Source organism: Protomyctophum bolini, assembly GCF_963924005.1.
Source record: "Protomyctophum bolini genome assembly, chromosome: 10".
Taxonomy (NCBI): domain Eukaryota; kingdom Metazoa; phylum Chordata; class Actinopteri; order Myctophiformes; family Myctophidae; genus Protomyctophum; species Protomyctophum bolini.
Genome location: NC_137871.1, coordinates 21,841,482 through 21,863,308, shown reverse-complemented (window position 1 = coordinate 21,863,308; position 21,827 = coordinate 21,841,482). Strand labels below are relative to the sequence as shown.

Genomic DNA, 21,827 nt, shown 5'->3' with positions numbered 1-21,827 from the left:
GTAGGCCGCTGTCCTGACAACTAGATAGGCCCAATCAGACATGCAACGTGGAGAATGGCCCTCATGTTCACCGTTTCAGAACAGCCTTAAAAAAAGGGTAAGTCTGGCAGTTTTAGAGACCTATATACTTTGACTTTTACAGACCTGTAGCCGCTCGGACACACAGAATTATTATACTTCCAAAGTCAGTTGTCAGTAGAAATGGTGAGCTCCTGTTTATAGGATCTTGCTGCAAACACGCATTTCGTTTAAAAAAAGGGTAATGTGAAACTATCTCCAAAATGTCATCCAGAAGGGGGGGCGAGAAAACCAAAATGCCAAGTACGTAAATTAAAATGAGCTGCAATATTTATGATATCACGCACAATTTCACTACTGAGGAAATCACTGAAATATTGTTCTTTACCAAAGCTCCTGCTACGTGGGTGGTAGAATCTAGTTTTTCATTCAGTCAGGTGTAAACATTAGCAAATGGAGCCAGGTAGAGAGTGAAAATTGTGGCATGCAGCTGCTTTCTTGTGAAGGTAAAGACAGCAGTTGGTCACGAATCACGATAACACTTTCACAAGCTGGATGTTTACTTTCTTTTTTGCCCATGCGGTTTGGAATGCTTGTTAGCAGCAAGAGGCTGGGAACAGGAGTGTGACGTTTATACTGACCGCTGACTCTGGACGTAATTTATCGTTGTCGTCAAGCAGTAACCTCTTATCTCCATATTTTAACTTTTTGTGGATTTTTTTTGTTGCTTTTTTCATAAACTAATGCTCTACTACAGCGTCACACAAAAGTATCAAAATCAGCAGATTTGCGTTGCGCTTTGAGCTTGCTTGTAGATCTGCTACTTTTGCCATTTTAGGGAGCACCCAAAATTTGATTTGAATGACCACAGGTGACAAAAGCATTCAGAACATTCTAATAAAAAGGATCTTGATGGCTTTGCCTCTTCGCCAAACCTTAATGCCAATGCCAAGGTGAAAAAGCTGTCAGATACTGAATTTAAAACGTGTGACTCATGCGTTTCATTTCGGGGAAAATTAAACATTTAAAAAATACAAATATTTGAAACCTGCTCTTGCAAATGGATGGTACAAATGTTAAGCAAATAAGGTAACTTAGAAACAAGAATGTGGTAACTCAAGTTCTCGGCTGACAATATAAAAATAACTATACAGACTGGATCCTCTATATTTTGCTCAGCCAGGCCAGGAGGCCATGGACGGATTAGATTTTTGCCCCCCCGGTCGCTGGCCCAAGATGCACAAAAGGAAGTACCACGGAAGTGAAGGAAGTACCTCCACCCCAAGTCTTTCTATAGGACTCATGGTGGCACTTCTATACAGCAGCTTGTTCTATAGGACTCATGGTGGCACTACACCAGCTTGTTCTATAGGACTCATGGAGGCACTACAGCAGCTGGTTCTATAGGACTCATGGTGGCACTACAGCAGCTGGTTCTATAGGACTCATGGTGGCAGCTGGTTCTATAGGACTCATGGAGGCACTACACCAGCTGGCTCTATAGGACTCATGGTGGCACTACACCAGCTTGTTCTATAGGACTCATGGTGGCACTACACCAGCTGGTTCTGGCCTGTATATCGCCTGAATGGTACAATCAAAAATTTCCGCAAAATTGTTTTTGAGAAAGTGTCTTTTAAAAAAAATGCTATATGCATTTTCTTTAAAAGACACTTTCTCAAAAACATTTTTCAAATGTCTTCACTAAAGAGGGCTGTTGGACAAGAGGTTAGAAACACAATCCTGGCTCAAACAGTGAATACTGAAACACATGGTCACTACGAGGGTCAGTTTAACCAATTTAGGCCTGACCTCAACATTCATCTAAATCCTCCAGTTTTCTGAAATAAAAACTTTCACAATTTTTCAAAAATAGCAGACCTACAAGCTTGTGGCACGCTATGAGCTATTTTAATAGCTAAATTATAACAATGTTTAAAACACCAAAACGGGTTCCCGCCCAAAATGGGTTAAAGCCTGTGAGCTCATCCATCTCATCTGCCCCACCCCGACTCTAACCTACATATTCTGATTTTTTTTAATAAAGAATTTAAAATTAAATGGTGCTATAATATACATAGCAACACTAACAGCCCCATACCCTGCCTAAGTGTCCTTGAGCAAAACACTGAAACCCAAACCTGCTCACTCATCAAGTCATTCTGGATGAGTCAGCAAAAATGCCCCCCAAATGCACAGAAATATCAGGTTCAAATCCTGCGGCATTTATTATGTCCTGCCGAAGTATATTTGACTCCAACACTGGTAGTACAATCTGTGTACTCCTGTGTCAAGCCACACAGCCTGAAATAGAATATCCCTGTCACTGATAGAAATATATCTCTCTGAAAGAACTAACCTGTGTATATTCATGTGCCTGAATATGCACTCAGTATAGTGTACACTCCATAGAACCTAGTCTCGCGTAGCCAGTCAACTATTCCACAATCAACAGAGTCTGGAACTACACCTCCCGAAATTTGAGTAATGAAGCTGCCATTTCCATTCACGAAAATATATTTTAAAATATCTTTAGAGCTTATTTTTTATTTCCATTTCTTCTAAGTAGCATGCTATATATGCTTAGATGATTTAGATTTAAATTAGGATAGATTTGCGCGACTGTAAAGATGAAATGGAAGTGGGGAGGAGGCTCCACTTCCTCTTTATATTTTACTCAAGTCATGATAGAACTTCCATTCTATTTGCGAGAGGCAACAGTTTGGCAATGCGAGACTACATACAACCTGTCACATACTTTACAGATCCTGTACTATATATAATTTGCTAGTGCTTTTAACTGTGTTTTGTATTAACTGTTTTTATCTTGTTGTACAGCGACCTTGAGTGCCCTGAAAGGCACCTTAAAAATAAAATGTATTATTATTATTAAATAGCCGATCTACAAGCTCACAACGTATCGCAACGCGATGCATTGTGAGCTTGTAGATCAGAAGAACAGTTTGGTGATGGCCTTGTTCTGCCTACCTGTGAACAGTTTGGTGATGGCCTTGTTCTGCCTACCTGTGAACAGTTTGGTGATGGCCTTGTTCTGCCTACCTGTGAACAGTTTGGTGATGGCCTTGTTCTGCCTACCTGTGAACAGTTTGGTGATGGCCTTGTTCTGCCTACCTGTAAACAGCTTGGTGATGGCCTTGTTCTGCCTACCTGTGAACAGTTTGGTGATGGCCTTGTTCTGCCTACCTGTAAACAGCTTGGTGATGGCCTTGTTCTGCCTACCTGTAAACAGTTTGGTGATGGCCTTGTTCTGCCGGCGCGCCGAGCAGATGAGCAGCAACCAGGGGGGCAGGAACTCGTGGTGCGCCGCCAGGAGCTCGGCGATGGTCCTGGGGGGGCCGGGCGGGGACGACCTCTGCTCCACACCCCCATGGCCACCACCTTCCACAGGCTGGCAGCCCTCGTCCACGGAGTCCACCAGCAGGAACAGGGACTGCTGCGGAGGCTTGACGCTCAACAGGGGCAGGAGGACGCATCTGTGACACACACACACACACACACACACACACACACACACAGTGTTGAGAAGAGCAGCGTGAGACAGGAGGGAGGAGGACAGACACGTAAAGCAGTGATTCTCAAAGTTTTTCATGTTTGAACAGATATGCCAGGGACGGCTCTAGCAGTGATTCTCAAGCCGTTTAATTTCAAGGACCCCCAGTTTGACATGCATTAGTCTACGGAGTACGGCATTTATATCTCTGGGAACCCCCAATTTATATTGTGGAGTGTACAAATGGAACCAAATGGACCCGTTAAATGGTCCATTTGGTTCCAATTGTACACTCTGAGTTACAGACCCATATCTTCATCACATGCATATCAACCTGCCTATACAGTTCCTAACTATCATTTTGCTGGAACTGGACCCCACTTTGGGAACCACTGACATAAAGTACTGGTTCCCAAACACTGTCTGTCACGGTCGGGACTCGGGACCCCTTCCTGGGTCGTGGTGGACAAAGTGTTATGGTCCCCTTGTTTTTGGTTTCCTGAATTTGGTTTTTAATCATTATTATTAGTTCAAAACATTTTCAAAAAACATTCCCAAAAAAACCTAAACTTTTCATGAATTAAACCAAAATTGAATGATTATTTTCAGTAACTTCAAAGAAAAATCTAAGAAACTCGATAAATTTGAAGAAATTAGCCGACCTACAAGCCCACAACGCAGGTCGCGTTGTGAGCTTGTAGATCTGCTATTTTCACTAGTTTGGGTCCCGGCCCTCCCGGGAGAGTGTGTGACGGGCAAAAAGGTTTGGGAACCACCAACATACTGTAAAGGACAAGCGGACTAGAGCAGAATGTTCAACTCCATATCCGTCACAGAATGCTTTTCTCTGAAATAAACAAGTTGCCAACATGCTTTTCTGGTGTGACAGCAGCACCGCTGCTGCTGTAATAAGAGTGAACTGAGCCATTTTATTGATGAGCACTATATCTGAACAGTCTATCAGTTCAAAGTTGAGAGCAGTGTTGATTTCATCGACTAATACTATGACCAAAAATGTTTGCAGACTACCTTTTTTTCACCGGTGAAAAAACTAAATGAAAACTAAGCTATGATGACTAAAACTAACACTAACATATTGACAATTCCATCAACAAATAAAAACTAGACTAAAATGTAAGGAAGGGACTAGTGGACAAGAGTCAAGTCATACACTCTTGGTTGCATGTTGAAAATAGCAAATACATTTTCAGCAAGTGTAAAACGACGGCATCAAGGCCCGCCAAAATATATTTTAGTCGACTAAATCAACTGTAGAATTAGTCGACTAGACTAACACTACTAGACTAACTAGACTAACACTGAAACATTCCAGGTGACTAAAATGTGACTAAAACTAAATGAAAACTATTCAAGAGACTGACTAAAATCTAAATTTGCTGTCAAAATCAACACTGGTTGATAGTAGGCAAAAGGGCATTTCCATATCTCCCCATTCGGTAGGGTGTCACAATTCTCCAAATCCATGATTCAATTTGACTTTTGATTATAAAAGACACAATTCAATCATATTTTTAATGTAAATATTTAAATCACGCTGTAAACGCAAAAAAGAAAGAGAGAGAATTATTTATATTCTAATCGTGGTGGCTTTGTGCAGTGAGGAAACGGAAGCAATTGTTGTAAAGTAAACTTCTGCCATGTAGGGACTCTAATTTTAACTGTGTGTGTGTGGTGTGCACTTCACATCAAGATTCAAGCTCTTCAAAGCAATTTGAGGTCACGGATTAGATCCGGTCCTTGCTCAATGTGATTGATTTGTGACACACTGTCCCCTAGTACCAGGCACAAGCCACATAATATATCTTGCAGGCCCAATGTGGAAGACTTGGAAGAACGGAAACATGCTGTGCAGATATCTTCATCTACACTTCATTATGCTGTAGTTTTCTATGATTCATCTACGCTAAATGATCGTTCGTTGTGAGAATGTGATGTCAGAATAAATACATAATAATAATAATTTGCAAGCTAAATTATTTCCAAATACATCTCTCTGCTTCATTAAATGCATTAAAAGAGTACATGCTGCTCAATGTCATTCCCTACTCACTATGCACTTCCTGTCTCTCTCTTCCACTTGACTGTCAAATAAAAGACTTAAACTGGTGATAAGTGCAGGATGTAGGTATTGTGTTTGATTTGTTTCTAGCTTGCGCTTGCAATGGCAAGAATTTCAATCCACTTTCATCTCTGCTTAATGAGTTAAGTGTGAATGCAGGACGACGTGATGAGACAGTTTGTGACAAGAACAGTTTGTCGACAACTAAACAGAGAAGTGTATCATAGCAGGGTTGCAGTTGCACAAAGCCATCATTACAAAGACAAATGCACACACCAAGAGTTCAGTTGTGCAAAAACCCATGGGCAGTGGTGAAAAAAGTGAGATGGACAGATGATTCCTCCTTGACCATACATACACTGTACAGTGTACACACGTGCACACACACACACACACACACACACACACACAATAACATGGTGTATATCAGACTACCACATCAATTCTCAGCTGAGCTCATAAACCCAGGGTTTAAATGCCACATTAACCTTTAAACAACACAGAACCACATGCCGTAGGAAGAAGGCGAGAAGTCCGTTTGCTCCAGTGCTAATGTGTAGTGCAATTTCATGCACAGATTCCACTCCAGTAAGATAGCTTACAACTGTACTTTTCTTGTTTGTTTTTTCTTGTTTGGGTGGTATGTGTGTGCTGGCGAGATCCCAGTCCTAGTGTAACCGCCACCAACAGTTACGACGAAATTCAAAAGGCTTTCTCTGTTACTATTATTATCCATTCCCAGAACCGGTGTAACTGCTTTTAGTTCAAGCGTGACCCTGTTCCCATGTCAAGACATAAAAGAACCTTTGTATATTGCACTGAGTAAATAAATCGATGCTAATGCTCGATCATTTCTAACTTCCTGTTCTGGAATTGTTCAGTATCCTGAGTTCCTGACATGTAAGTATTTGTTTGTATACATTTCACAGTCTCAGGGCAGACAGGAGCCTTGCCAATGCAAACTACTAATAATGTTACAAATTAAATGCAATGGACACTCTTTCTGCAAGTATTGTAAGACAATGTCTGATGTGAGTGAATTCAATGCATTACAAAAGTGAATATGGCATGGGTGCCTTGCCTTCATCTGTATTTATATAATGTCGTCTCTGTTGGGTGGAATGTCCACAACTGTTACATTTCAGGATCCAAGATAAAAAATGGCAAAGGTAGCAGATCCACAAGCTCAAAACGTGTCGATAATTTATGAAAGAAAATACAAAAGTTAGAATATGGATATAAGAGGTTTTTGCCCGACAGCACAGCAACATAAAGAAATACACTCTGGCAATTTTCCATATAAATAACACATTCCACAACGACATCCCTGGTGGTTGTCGTAAACCACCAGGTGTCTTCTTATGCTCATTTTCTCCGCTCAGAGAAAAGATGAGGGTGGCACAGAGACACTGGTGAACCGGTAGATCTCTCTTCCATTATCAGCACTGCTCTCACTGAGAAACACATGATCAAATCACACTCTGATTCACTCTGGGTCTCCGATGGAGACACACTGCCATGTGGGACTGGGAAAGTACCCGTGCCCCCCCAGCGGCAGGATGTTAACTCGAAGAAAATGACCACTCCTTTTTCAATCAGACTGTTTTTTTTCAATCGTACAGTATTAACTGTAACATATATTGTCAATGAAACAGTTTGCATTCCTGCTTGCTACCTTGGTCGTGAACCTGCAGCCGAGCTACAGTCTAGATTTATTTATTAATCATTATCGGAGAACGTTTCGATGTATCGAAATGTTCTGATAATGATAAAGATAGAAATGTATCCTTTTCATGTGAATTAACACGACCCAAAGGCTGAAGTGTTCATGTTCTACACTTAACCCAGCACCCACTGTTGGAACTTGGATGTGCGTGTAGTTAATGAGGACCAAAAAACTATTATCTTCTTATCAGCTGCCTTCCCTTTAAGAATCAAGCCGAGGACCAATCACGGCAAGTAGCAATACGACTAAATGGAGAACATTCACACAGAAACCCCAGTTTTGAGAAAACCCAGTATGTGATCGGCAAACACTAACCAACATAAATCCTGAACCAAAAAAATAAATATCACACTCGTGTGAAGTGAGGGGCACTCTTATCATCATACATCATCATACATCACATGCCGTGCTCAGCCAATCAACATCGGCATGTAAGCAACTCCTTGGGTGCCCTCTCGGCATACGTATGCCCGAGGTGATGAATGTGATCATCATTTGAGAAGAGAAACGTGCACGGCCAGGTTTCTCAAGGAAACGTGAAACGCTGTCTAAAGTCATCGCCATCCATCATTGCTGCGGGTTATGTCGTGTCACGTGCATGCTAGTGGCCAATCACAGCCGCCGCCGATACGCCATGTGCTGCAAAGCACTGATGTAAAGCAACAAAGTCCATTTACTTAAGTACTGTACTCAAGTGCAATTTGGAGGTATTTGTACTTTAGTTGAGTATTTCCAATTGCCAATACTTTTACTTCTACTCTACTACATCTCAGAGGCAAATATTGTACTTTTACTCCACAACATTTATTTGAAAACTTTACGTTACTAGTTACTTTGTAGATTTTGATTATTACAAAACAGACATTAACCAGTTCAGCTCTATATACATTTAGTTAATTTGAAAACAGCCGATGTACAAGCTCACAATGTGTCGCAATTATACAATTGACAACTTGAAATGGGACATTCCGCACAATGGTACTTTTTGATTCTAATACTTTGTAAATTTGTACCCGTTGACTTCTAAACACAAGTTGCTCGAGTTAATTCATTGTAGAACACCTTCCCTGCGATTCGCAAGTTGCCCGAGTTATTTTCATTGGTTAATCTACGTTTTGAATCAGTCATACGACATACGGGCAATCCACCGGACAGAATGGGATATGAGACTCGTTTTGATGACGTCATTCACAACCCTTTGCATGCTTCGGCATGCGTTGTGGTCACCACTTTGGAAAACTTTTCAACACTACAACAAGCGATTACAAAGGTCGTCGGGATCAGGACTCAAACCCGCAACAGGCTGCATTACCAGCCTAGGTGCCTGTACTGCTCCACCGCAGCCCAGGCCCTCAAGTACATTTTGAATTCATAACTTTTACTTGTAACGGAGAAGTTCTGAATTGCCATATTGATACTTTTACTTAAGTAACCTTTTTTAGTACTTTTTCCACAATTGCTGCAAAGCCTCCAAACACAGGCCTCGCCGCTACATGATGTGCTGCAAAGCCTCCAATCACAGACCTCACTGCTACGCGATGTACTGCGAAGGAGACTTTCACCCACAAAATAAAAACATAGTGAAGATGTCAGGGCCGGTGACATCAAAGGGGAGTGGGGGGGCACTGTGCTGGGAACTCTGCCACTGCTTTACAAATGTACACAAGTCATTTTATGGATTGGGCACTGAGCCCGACATCCCTTTCCTTCCTCCCTCCTAAACAACCCCCCCCCCCTTGCGCGCGCGCAACACACAAAACAATTGTAGTGTAGGACAATATTTGCGAGATGTAGTGGAGTAGAAGTGAAAGTATAGAAATTTGGAAAAACATTTTACTTGTACCTACGGTAGTAACTTTTCACCACTGCACATGCACAAGCACACATGTGCACAAACTTGTACACAGTATAATGGAGGAGAACAAGTGGTACACAGTGTTTGAAGGATGTCAAACAGCCTTGACACAATTCTATCAGGTAACAGAAGAAGAGCAGTGAACAGGGCTTTGTAAACTCCAGACAGAGAAGAAATACCGATAAAACTCTCAATCTTGTCTGGCAGGGGGGGGGGCAAATTAATGGAGACTAGGGCTGGGACCTTAATTAATTTAGTTGAATTAGTTACAGAAAATCAATTACGTTATTAGAACAATTAACTCAAAGAAACTCAAAGGTAGAGGGCACTCGGGGCACTCTCTTGAGAAAGGAGGGTGCAGGCACCAAATCACCAAATCAAATGACAGGGACTAACGGCGCTTTGCTTCAGCCACTCTCTCAATATATACATGTAACGCCCAGGATTCAAACTCGGGTCTCCCCAAGCCCCCAGTAAGGCTATCGAACGGGGGTGCATACTTAGTTTAGACTAGTCATTGGTTAGACATGGGTTAAGGTTAGGTTTAGGTGTGCTGCCCCGTGGGAGGTCAGGTTTAGGGTGAGGGTTTGAGATAGGTTGTAGATGTAGGACTAATGAGTAATGACTGGTCTAACCAATGACTAGTCTAAACCAAAAACTGTATAAACTAAGTACTGCACCAATCCAACGTTGAAGCTGCCACTACCTACTGGCGAAAAGTGGAACTGCAGCACGTTCATGGGGGTAGATTGAACGTCATGTGCGTCATCTCGGACCACAAATTTGATGTCCGGGCTGCTCTTCCGCTCGCTAAAGCCATTGAGTTATAATGGTACTTCCGGCTGCTACTAGGGTTGGGTGACGATACGAATCTATCGTCAATCGTGATTTGGATGAGTCTATCGCCGATTATTTTCATTATTAGGCGATTTTTCAGGGCGATTATTATTTAAAAAAAAAAGAAAAATAATACTCAATCTTATCGAAAATTCAACTCTTCAAACGTAGCCTGTGAGCAAAATGAAAATCAATTTGGGCCAGCAGCGGCCGGTAGAAAGCCCTCCTCCCCTTGTAATGGTATGCTCGTGCACACGTAGCAGCCCGCACTCCCAAAGTACCCGGCCGCAGCAGCATTGGGGTCTAACACTCCGACCGTCTGGGCGATGAAGAGACGTTACTGTGGAGCAGGCTACATGTTGCTGTGTTTACGTCTGTCACTCCAGTCCGGACTCAGTTAAATAATATACAGTCACACTGATGTCTCGTGTCTCATTACCCGACGTAGTTAGCCTGAATGCCTGATGTTAGCTTAACTCGCTGCAGCTTGTCTATTTTGTTACCCTGATACGGCGCTGCAAAAACAGACAGATCTACAAGCTCTCAACATGCAGCGAACGGCGCTGCAAAAACAGGACGCATTGAGAGCTTGTAGATCAGCAGCAGCATCGTCAAGACACTTCGAGCCTCCGACGGCACGGGGTGGAGAAGTTACTAGGGCAGGCTGAGGCTACATGTTGCTGTGTTTACCGTCTGTCACAACAGTCCGGACCCAGTTAAATAATATACAGTTACACCAGAATGCACACTGCTGTCGTGTCTCATCACCCGACGTGCAGGGCCATGAATGACTCAACGCGTAGCGAACGGCGCTGCAAAAACAGGCAGGACGCGACACCTTGAGAGCTTGTAGATCTGGCTTTTTTGTGACCCGCCGTGAGCTGTTCTCACTTTACTTTTATGACATGAATATATCGTCTATCGGCGATTTTTGGATTGTCAGTTGATAAAAATTGCCATATCGCCCAACCTTAGCTGCTACATGTTTGTGTTCCAAATAAGGTTTAGGTCTAGGTTCTGGAAAACATAAATCTGCTACCTGAAAAATTACCAGTGGTGTAGGGAATTAGATGTAGTTCCTAGCTTTAAAAAAAAGTCCCAATTTAGCAGCAGGATAGCCAAACTAGGTTGAGAAACTATATTGTTCGTGAAAGGACCATGTCCATGTTCAATCCCCATATAATTAGCTACTGAATTTGTGTCCATGTCCATCACCAACCATGTACTCCTCCTGTGCACTGTCCTTTATCATGACACTGAACCACCCTAGCAAATCATCTAAAAGAAAACTAACATAGCACGATGGCTTAACTTACAAAACAACAATCATTTAAAACGTTGTACTGTATATGTCATTTTGGAAATCAAAGCCTTCATTGTAGAGGCTACTCTTGTGTTGCGGAACATACAAAATGGGGACGTTCTGATCCAGCTCATTGTGAGTCGAGCTTTCTATGAATCAAGGAGTGGATAAAGACGGGTTGCTCACATAGAGGCAAAACTGTATTTTATACGGCTTAAGTCCTTGACAGACGTATTTACATGATCTTGTCTACGTAGCCATTCATTAGACAGATAATACTCTGAGCACAAGTCAAGGAACGGCAGGGTGGTTAGAGTGACAACAACAACAGAAAAGGGCCTAGATGCAATCGTCACAACAGCCGCAATGACAGCCCTGTGAAACTGTCATTGAGTGAGAGATACTGAACCTGTTCCAACTCAGGATTAGGGCTGTCACGATTACACATTTAAGTTGACGATTAATTGTCACACAAATAAAATAATTGCGATTAACAATTTAATTGTATTTTTGGCATTGGAAATTGGAACGTTATGAATAGAAATTACAATTAATTCAGTTTAAAAAGTGCACAGGGGAGATATGACAAATAACTGGCGTTATTATAGATTGTATAAAAAACAAATAAAAACTAAAGTAAAAATAGTGGAAATAGCTGATCTTACAACGCGTAATAACGCAAAATATAAAAAAAATTGGCTGAACGTCTGAAGATGCAACTTTGTTCCTTAACAGATACATTGCAAAGAAACCCATCACTTGAACAACCAACACCATATTGACCATACTCAATACAATACAAATATGCAACACAACTCCACCAGTAAAGAAACAATAATGAATCAGTCATAACTGCCAGGTGCAGCAACAGAGGTCATCGCCATGTTGGCTTGTGGTGGCCATTTTTGTAAACATATATTTTTTGCCACAGACATACAAAATGAGTGTACAATATTATTATGAGAAACACATAAATGGAATAGATAGCCCTGAATAACAGGTCTGTAACTCTGAGTGTTCAAATGGACATCATAATGGTTTGTGAAACATTTGCCACGGACATGACCACGTCTTTGCCACGGACACATTTGTCCGTGTACGGACATGTTGGTGACCCCTGGCAGCAAGCTCTCGTTTATAAACATCTATAATCAGTTTGTGTGCCTCAGCCTTTGCCTCAGTTCACGGCTTCACGTTGCAGCGTTTTTCCGAGTATGGGTTTTATGCCGTTCAGACTATGGGCTTTATGCGCAAGTGGCTTAGCGGCAACCTAGAGGCAGGCAGGCAGACAAATGAAAACGTGTCTACGACGGTTGATAGTAGACATTTTCTGATAAGATAAACCACCAGATTTTATCAAGATCTCTCCTAGCATAACGCTATTTGGCCTATGTTTCATATCTCCAAGATGTTTTTATTTTCTACACTGTAAAGTTGTAAAGAATATGGCACTGGTCGACTGAGTTTGGTCAATTTGTGTCCTTTATGAAGTAATTTTTATTTCTTAAAACTTCTTAAAATCAAAAGTCACTGACTGACCTAGTACAGTAGTCATAAAATGTTAAAATAAAAAGGAATTTTAAATGCCATGTGTGTAAATGTTGTTACATTTCCGTCCCTGATCCCTGGACCACTGAACCCGCAAACTTCTTTGCTAGCCCAGACGAGGTGTGCATTCCTGGGTATTCAATCCTGACAGAGCAATATGAAATTTCACCCCCTTTCCACCCCCTCAGCTCTTTTGCCTCTGGGACATGATCCTCAGATATATGCGTTATATGTGGGATAGACGGTCTATCCCACATATAACGCATATATTCATCAATTCAACACACATCCACTGCCACACCAACCAACGTACACACATATCCACATGCTCGGCTTGCTTACAGGAGTAGGTACACACATAACTGTACATACTACTCCATCCATGCACACACCGTTAACCCATTACGTCCGGGTAAACGTGTGTCGTTTTAGATTTGAGCTATAAAAAAAATAAGCATTATTTTACACTTTGGCTGCTCAAAAATCGTGAACATCATTTCAGATATACGTTTCTGAAAGTGAACCTTTTTATTTTGAGATGGAGAGTCGGCGACCAAATACACAGACATTAAAATGTTTGAGAACCACGCAGATATGGAAACATTCTTTTCATTTATTTCTTTTTTAAACTGAGGTCTTAATGGGTTAACACAGATGAGGAAAATATCCAGGCAACAACCTATGCCAGTCAGAAAAAGCATGATGTGCTGCCTCCCCTCCCCCGCCTCCCATCACAGTGGAAACACAGGCAGCAGTGATGTGTGGTGGTCTGGTCTCGCCTGGCAGCATGGAACCATGCACATTCTCCAGGGAGCCTTGATCAACCTCCCACCCTGCACCGCTGCCAGAGCATTACGTTCACACTTATAGATCCAATGCTAATATCCATTTTATAGAGTCCCGATCACCAGATTGATCACTGAGATTTTTAACCGATATATTATCATAAAAATAATAAAATAAATACATACATTGAAACACCTAGATTTGATACATTAAAGCTTATATTTGAGACAGCAAACAAATACAAATACAGAGATTACTCTTTGATAGATAAAGAAAAAAGTATACTTATATGAGAACATTTAATTATACAATGAAATGGCAAACAAGTCAATCTAAAATACACAAACTGAACTTAATTTATTTAACCACTTATGCTATGCCCATATATATATATACACACACACACTCACGCAGATGTTTTTAGGGTAAACATTGTGATCAGCTGCATAAGTCAAATATGATATTTCGTCGTCGTTATATCGGTCACAGTCAGGCTCCAGTTCTATCATCAACACACGTGCGTGCATGTACAGTATATGCATGCAGAGTGGAGAGCGTCGAAGGGCTTCTGATTGGAATTATGGCAATTACATATACCCAAGCATACACACCCACCGACCCACAGACAAATGCACAACGTGGAGGGGGGAATATTGACCTCAGATTGCTGAGTCACCATCGTCTGCCCAAATGGAGTTGATGGAGTTCACCGTGGGATGCTTTTCTCCGGCTCTAATCTGCAGCATGCTTTCCACAGCCATACACCACATGAAAGGATCAAGATGAGCGCTGCTTAGGCTACTTTTTTATTTTATTAGTGTCCCTTCAGCCCACTCCACACGACTGCTCCGAGTACAACATTCAGAATTTCAGATCCCCCCTCGCCTACGATCACAACCGGCGAACACATACAATTTGAAATTGCTTTGAAGCCGAGGTCAGAAACAGAAATCACACAAAAGGCCAACATGACATATTTGACACTACAACAGTTTCTATGAAGTGTGTTTCACACTTTTACAATTCCCTTGAATACTGAATACTAAAGCCTGTAACCCTGAAAAAGCTGCTGTCCAAACCAAGTTGTACCAACTCAATGACACTCTTTACAGCCAAGCAAAAATGAAAGTTTACTGTACTATATTTATATATATATTATATATATATATATATATATATATATAATGTGTGTGTGTGTGTGTGTGTGTGTGTGTGTGTGTGTGTGTGTCTTTTTGATACAGAGACAGTCATGGTGGCAAGACTAACTGTTCAGGAGAGGAGAATAACTGTTTTTTTTGTTTTGTTTTTCAAAATGTGTTATATTCTTCTTCCCCATGTCCGTGTATATGTCCATAAGTCGGACTCCAGCAGAGCTGTCCTTGGTGGATCTTCTGCCATCCAAATTTCTGATTTAATGTGTGCCTTTGTACCGTGACGCTCCTTCGGTGTAAAAGCTTCTGACGAAAGGTAAACAGTGTGTGCTTGTTCCAATGATACTCGAGTGTGTGTCACCTGGAACTGGGGTGTATGATAACAGCTAGCACCAATTATAGACAGGCAAACTAGTATTCACATACTATAGCATGTCTGAAATAAATAAATAAATAATGTAAATATTAAATTAATGCTTAAAGGGATCTTAATCCTGGGGGTCTTTATGTGTGTAATATGTGGTTTTAGATATTTTAAATTGTAGCAGTGAGCCTGTTGTCTCTGATGTCATGGACACTGGGATCACTTCCTTCCTGGACTACATGTTGTCTCAGTAAGACAGCTCTCCCCCCTATCCACAAGGAGGAGCAGTGCACCAAAGAATTATGGGAATTGTAGTCCAGGAAGGTAGTGAGACCAGTGTCCATGACATCAGAGACAACAGGCTCACTGCTACAATCTAAAACCACATATTACACACATAAAGACCCCAGGAAAGTGATCTAAAGCTTCTAAACGTCATTAACATATATTTTTTTGCAAAAAGGGTGAAGTGTCCCTTTAACATGTATTATTTTTCAAAAAGGGTGAAGTGTCCCTTTAAACATGTAGCTAGGCGTAATGTTAGAGACCACAGAAGTGAAACTTTCAGGCCTGTTTTCTCAACTCGCCGTTTTCTGCAAGACATTACTCTAAAAGTCATATCTCTAAAACTGGTGGGTCAAACTGTCAAACCAATATGTCAATTTGAAGCTATATGATTACCTGCTTTGAAATGACATGAAAATACGAAAATGTAAAAAATGTCAATGACTTAGCCTTGGTCAGAATCGGTCACTGTGTGTGTGTGTGTGTGTGTGTGTGTGTGTGTGTGTGTGTGTGTGTGTGTGTGTGTGTTATTTGTGTTAGCTGCTAACATTAGATAGTATTAACTACTAGCAGCAATATTAATAACCAATATTCTTTTTTTAAGTACTTGAAATCATGTATTATTCAGCCTTGCAGAAAAACATCGGATCTTGTTCACAAATCCAAGCCATGGACCACAGTCATTCATCATTTCTGAAATGTGTGCCCTTTATTACCACCACACAGAAAAACTCGCCTGGCTGGAAGTCAAACTCCTGTGCATGCTCGGTGGAGGAATGCCCCACAACACAGAGGCCAAAAAAGGCAACTTGCTCATTCAGCAAAAAGAAGAAAAGAGAAAAAAACATTGCCTTTAGACTGACCCACATGACTGGGTTAATTCCACCTGTTTGATGTGTGCTCTTTTGTCCTAAAGGGGTTGAAAAAAAAGAGGTATGAGGGGGAGGAGGCGGCCGACTGGTTCAGCATAGCACGGCCAAATTCATTCACATTGAAGGAAAATCAGTCAAAACATGCTGAATGGCCTTGCATTTACAGTAAGGGCACTGTGATGTGGAGTTTGTGCGTGTGTGTTCACCTATCTGTTGTTAAATATCAACAGGTGATGGGCAAGATTTGCAGAATAAGGTTATAAGGCCATGATGGCGGAGGACCTTTTGTGTTTGTTTACATTATCAAGAGTTATCAAGCAAAAAGGCGTTTCTGGTTTCATCCTATTAGCAGACCTTGTATTGTACTGTACTTCCCTGTGACTGTTCTTGCAAACTGTTAATAAAGTATTCAATCAAACAAATCAATCACATCAGGTTCAGCATTCTACACTCTGACAAGAAACACTGCTGCATGCAAAAGTGGGACGATTCTGGTACAGGACAGTCACTCTAGCAACATCCTGTAATGACCAGGTTGTAAGGGTGAGACGTAAACCCACGTACCAGTCTTTTAATGTATTAACACACCACTGGTGATTAACATCACCAAACAGAGCTGTTTGTCTTTGACCAGCCTAAAGAATTTGGCACGCCTTCCCCCACAATCCCATACGGGCTGTGTTTATAACATCACAGCTGAGAGGGTCAAAGACTGTCCCAAAAGAGTCACGTTCAACAAGGTCCTCAACAAAATGAATATCATATAAGTTTTATTTTTATTGAAAGAATTATGGCCATGAATAAATTCACCCAAAACTCATACCGTCAACCCCACACTAGCTGTGAATTTTTATCACAGATAATAAATTAGACGGATCATAATTTTTTGAGCAATAATAAACTTTTACATCCTCCCTTTGCTTTGGGTATTATTTTCTCTCTTACTCTCTCACTTTCTATATGCCACTGCCAGATGGAGACAAGAGTCTTGGCTTCAGTTCCTTACACGTTCAGCCTTTCTGAAATGTGATAGCATCTGAAACGGCTGGAGAGGCCTGTGAAATTATTTGTGTGCCACAGTGCTCTGTGACGCTTTTACACCTGAGATGGCGATAAGGTATTCTCTAAAGTGCATATTTACAGCACAAACAAAACAGATTTTCGTGATAAGATCTGTGTGTGTCTCTTGTCTGTCTGTTTTCCACAGGACAGGGCCCTTCAGCAAGAAGGGAACATTTGTTTCACATGCCAGATTTAGGAACTGGGTCCGTCCCTCTCAACATGCAACTGACGTGGTGCAGAGCTGGACTAAAGCTGTGCCTTATGCCGGCTGGATTCAATCTCTGTTCAAATCTCTTCGATAACCAGCCTTCTATCTGCTTAGGTCAAACCGAAGTCGTGCACTGTTTCATGGCCAAATTATAATTAATAGCATGATTACTACGAGCAGATGAGCGCAACGGTGGTCACTGAACTTTGAGCTTCCTTGGGAAAAGTGTGAAAAAGGTGCAGGTTGAATCAATGACTTTGTTGACCGTTTAAAAAATGATTTACCTTGCTGAACGTTTGACCTATTTTCCCCCTGCCGTGTGTGATGTTGAGTTAGCGGTAAGCGTCACCAGATGGCCAGACAAGAGCATGTGTGTATGTTCAGCTCTGCATTCCAGCCGGTGCTGCAGAGACTGCCCGACCTATTCAGTGTCGACAAGTTGTGCGTGCCCCCCCACCCCCTCAAACCCACCCACCCCACACAACACACGTGCACAAAGTTTAAAAGGCAGCGTCTTTTAAAAGCCTCTGCTTACAATAACAGTCCGTCTTGATCGTGTTACATGCCTGGACAGGACCCTGTAAGGCCGTCACCGTACTGTACTGTACTTCAGTTTCACATGTCCCACAGTGACTCCCATCTTTTTAGCACGCAGTCACTCCAGGCAATGGCTTGCAGTCTAGCACACTTCCCTGTGGGCCGTGGGCCACCTGAGCTTGGGTGCAACTTAAAAATATCTGAACATTTTCTGTCAGGCCGGCTCCAAGCAGAAACAAAACACCACACTCACGCAGCATGCCACACCATGGGGCAAAACCAACAAAAACATGACTTCAAATGAGCATTGAGGCTGCTGCTGGCGAGGAGGGGCCAAATGCTAGTGTGTGTGTGTGTAGTAAAAAGAGGGGGAGGGGTACATGAGGGTCAGGAGGTGGAGAGGAAAGACAAGGAGGAGGAGGGGGAGTGGTTGGCTATGCATTTACATTCAGGCACACTTTGCATTCCCTACATCACCAACATTAGCAGCAAACCAATGGCAAGGGTTACGACTCCTGCCTGCCTAACACAGTGCCTCAGACAACAGATGTTGGTTAACATCCTAGCCGAAAATAGCTGATCTACAAGCTAACAACGTGTCGTGACGCATTGTGAGCTCGTAGATCTGCTATTTTCACTGAATGTCCTCCCCCAGAATAGGGACACTAGTGTTCACTGTTACCATCAGTCAAAGCCACAGAAGGCATAACAAGCCTTCCTGTTCCACAAGAATGCTCAGGCGCTGACTGTATGCCAAAGAAGTACTAGGTAATGCAAATATGGATTTCAGGAAGGCATGTTTTGCTCATACACCTACCTCTTGAAAGCCTCCGTGGGGTTCCTCTCACACTCTCCGGGCTGCAGAGAACACTGCACGGCGGGCTCGCGAACCTTCTCCTCGTACCCCGGCAGCAGGCCTCCGCGACAGATCTGTGCCACCAAGCCGCGGATGAAGCCCCCCATGCACATCGTGTCCGAGTCCTCCGCCCGGCAGAAATGGAAGGCCAGGCCCTGCTGGTGGAGGCCCCGGTGGGCTGCCTGGGCATGGGCACTCTGGTTGGGCCACAGCAACTCTGTGCACAGTGCTGTTTTACCACTACCAGGGCCCCCCACCAGCAACACCCCCCAGGCTGTGGTAGCCGCACCTGTACCTGCCTTGGTGGGGCCCGGCGTGGGGTTGGCCCCGCCACCGGGGACGCAGGGGGGCTGCTTGCTGGGAGTGCTGGCAACCCCACTCAGGCCATTGGTCTTCTCCTGAAGGCAGTGCTGGATCTTGTGGAAGACCCACTCCCTGCAGTAAAAGCGCTTCCCCTGCAGCAAACTGGTTTGGGCCATTTTGATCTTTGTTGCTGCTCTCCCAGCTGTTCCTCCTCATAGGGCACCCCTCAATCTGCCCCTGACGCTTGCAAGTCCAACAAAACGCCAGCTATGAAGTCGAACATCCATTTTTTCGGGGCGTCCAAAAACGTAGCTCTCAAAACAAGCAAAAGGTTAGCCGTCCTTGTTTTTGTTGATTAAATGCCTCTGTGCAACTTAAGACTTGCACCAAGAGACAGTGAGACAAAGATTCCAAAAAGGAAAAGCAAAGCAGCTGAGCCGCCACAGTGTGCAGAATATCTAGGTCAAAATAAAAAAAGTAAAATAAATCAAAATTGAGGCTAAAACCATAACTTTTCCACCAACTTTTTCCACAGCTCTCTCATTGGCTGAATCGACTGCTCCTTGTTATTATGAGTGTGTGTGTTTAGCATGGCGTTGGGCATGGCAGGGCACCCGGCTCTGAGTGCATCCGCTGGCTGCAAAACTTCAAACCACCGCCTGATACCATTAGCCGTGCGCCTTGGACGTGGCGATATATTTCCGTGGATGCATTTCCGATGCTAAATGGGGCGATCGGAGCCCATTTCCATTACATTACAGTAGTCTGTACAGTCAGTGTCTCCAATAACACCGCCAGTCTGCCTCTCCCCCTGGAAAATAGAGAAAAACATAAAAGGTCAGATTGGGACAAAAAAAAGACGGAGGTTCAACTGATATAAAAATGCGCCATTCGTCGACTATAGCATCGCTATATTCTCAGTTCTCACTGGAATACAATACAGCCCTTTCCACGTCTTGGTAGAGGCTCTTCCAGTTAAGTCTCCCACCCACGCCCCCCTTCCCCTATGTGGCTTTAAATTGCAAACGGTCCACATCCGTCCTCCTGAACAGTCAGCGAGGAGAGAGGAGTCTTTCGCCTACGTGATCATGTGTGTGTCTGTGTCAAAAAAGCAGCATTGGACAAAATAAAATATGCCTCCACGAGTCTTCTTTTGTGCCCCTAAACAAATTAACCCGGTCTGCCTGCTGCCACACCGCTGACTGCATTGCATGGTAACGTTATTAATACACACTCAGGGCTGCTTTCACCTTCCTTACGTGATGAGCGCTCACCTACCGACCAACAACACTAGCACACACATCCTCCGATCAATCTCGGATTGATCGGCACACGATCCCAAAATGAAAATGAAGACACTGACACAGTGACACTAAACCATGGCTATGTGTGTTAGTTAAGATTGAACCTCTTAATAACGTTAAGCGACAGATAAACACAACAAGCGACAAGGATGCAGTACTAGTACGGACGGGTCTTTTTGTATATATATATATATAGTAACCCCCCCAAAAACCCTCCTCACCCATTTCAGACGGGAGAGAATTCACACCTTCGGGTGTTTAGATGCTGCAGGCTAGACAGACAATCCGTTAATAATTTGGCTTGCCGAAAACAAAAATCGAACCCATAGCATAGATAGTACGCTGACTGGATGCGGTCGGTCATGCTGTTGCAGGCAGCTCTCTTTCAATCATGACACAAACACTATTCCGTAAACTTCAATAGCGGCGGAGCGTTGGTTTCTCTCTATTTTCCTTCCATACACTTTCAAATGTCTCTTCTTCGCAGCCCACGGCGCTCTCTCTCTCTCTCTCTCTCACCTCTCTGTAACGATCATTCCCGTTTGCCTCGTCGCTCCTGCATGATCCGTGGCTCCTCAAACAGTTGCAAAAGAAAAAGAAAACCTTTGTACGAAACGAACCATGCTGCGATCATCATATCCAGCGCGTTTTAAGAAGCCGAAAAATCACTACATTTGGACAGCATCCACCACGATTCCACAAGCCTTCTCTTTGTAATGTAATTCTCTTTCGTTTCGTTCCCTCCGGGGCTGGCTCCTCCTGCCATCCGAAACACACACAGCTCAAAAACTGAACCCTTCCAGTGTTGCCACATTGTGTGAGAGAAACAAGCAACCAGATCACATTGCGACGCGTTGTGAGCTTGTAGATCTGCTATTTTCAAAACAATCATGGAAAAAATGTGACAAAATGTGGAATATTCTTTGAAACATTTTAACAACACAAATCGTGTTGTTCCTGGCACAAAACATTTTTAAATGTAGGGTCCTTAAAGTTGGACAAATACATTAATCTGGAGGTCCTTGACAGGGATATGTGAGAATCACTGGTTTGAAGCCCAGATAAGTGACTCGTGAGTCGTGACTACACTTTTTGAAACAAGCCCCAAAAAACGCAACACAACTACCTGCCAAGCCCAAAGTCGCGTATAATAAGCGGACATGGCAACACTGAACCCTTCTCTACTCCGACCGACCGCCTCCAAACAGTCAAAAAAAGGTA

The 21,827-nt window shown here is 42.8% G+C and overlaps 1 protein-coding gene across 2 annotated transcripts in view; it reads right to left on the bottom strand.

The window, feature by feature from the left end:
• Nucleotides 1–21,364, bottom strand: part of ankrd50 (ankyrin repeat domain 50) — a 45,508-nt gene extending 24,144 nt beyond the window's left edge. Inside the window, exons 1-3 of one of the 2 annotated variants that reach the window (XM_080774697.1) lie at nt 21,126–21,364; nt 18,961–20,113; nt 3,259–3,512 (exon numbers count right to left, since the gene is read on the bottom strand). In XM_080774697.1, the coding sequence (XP_080630823.1) occupies nt 3,259–3,512; nt 18,961–19,478 (772 nt within the window). In that variant the 5' untranslated portion in view covers nt 19,479–20,113; nt 21,126–21,364. Of the gene's footprint in view, nt 1–3,258; nt 3,513–18,960; nt 20,114–20,827; nt 21,106–21,125 lie in introns of those variants that run through there. The other variant, XM_080774698.1, reaches the window with a different exon arrangement.
• Nucleotides 21,365–21,827: the final 463 nt, after the last annotated feature.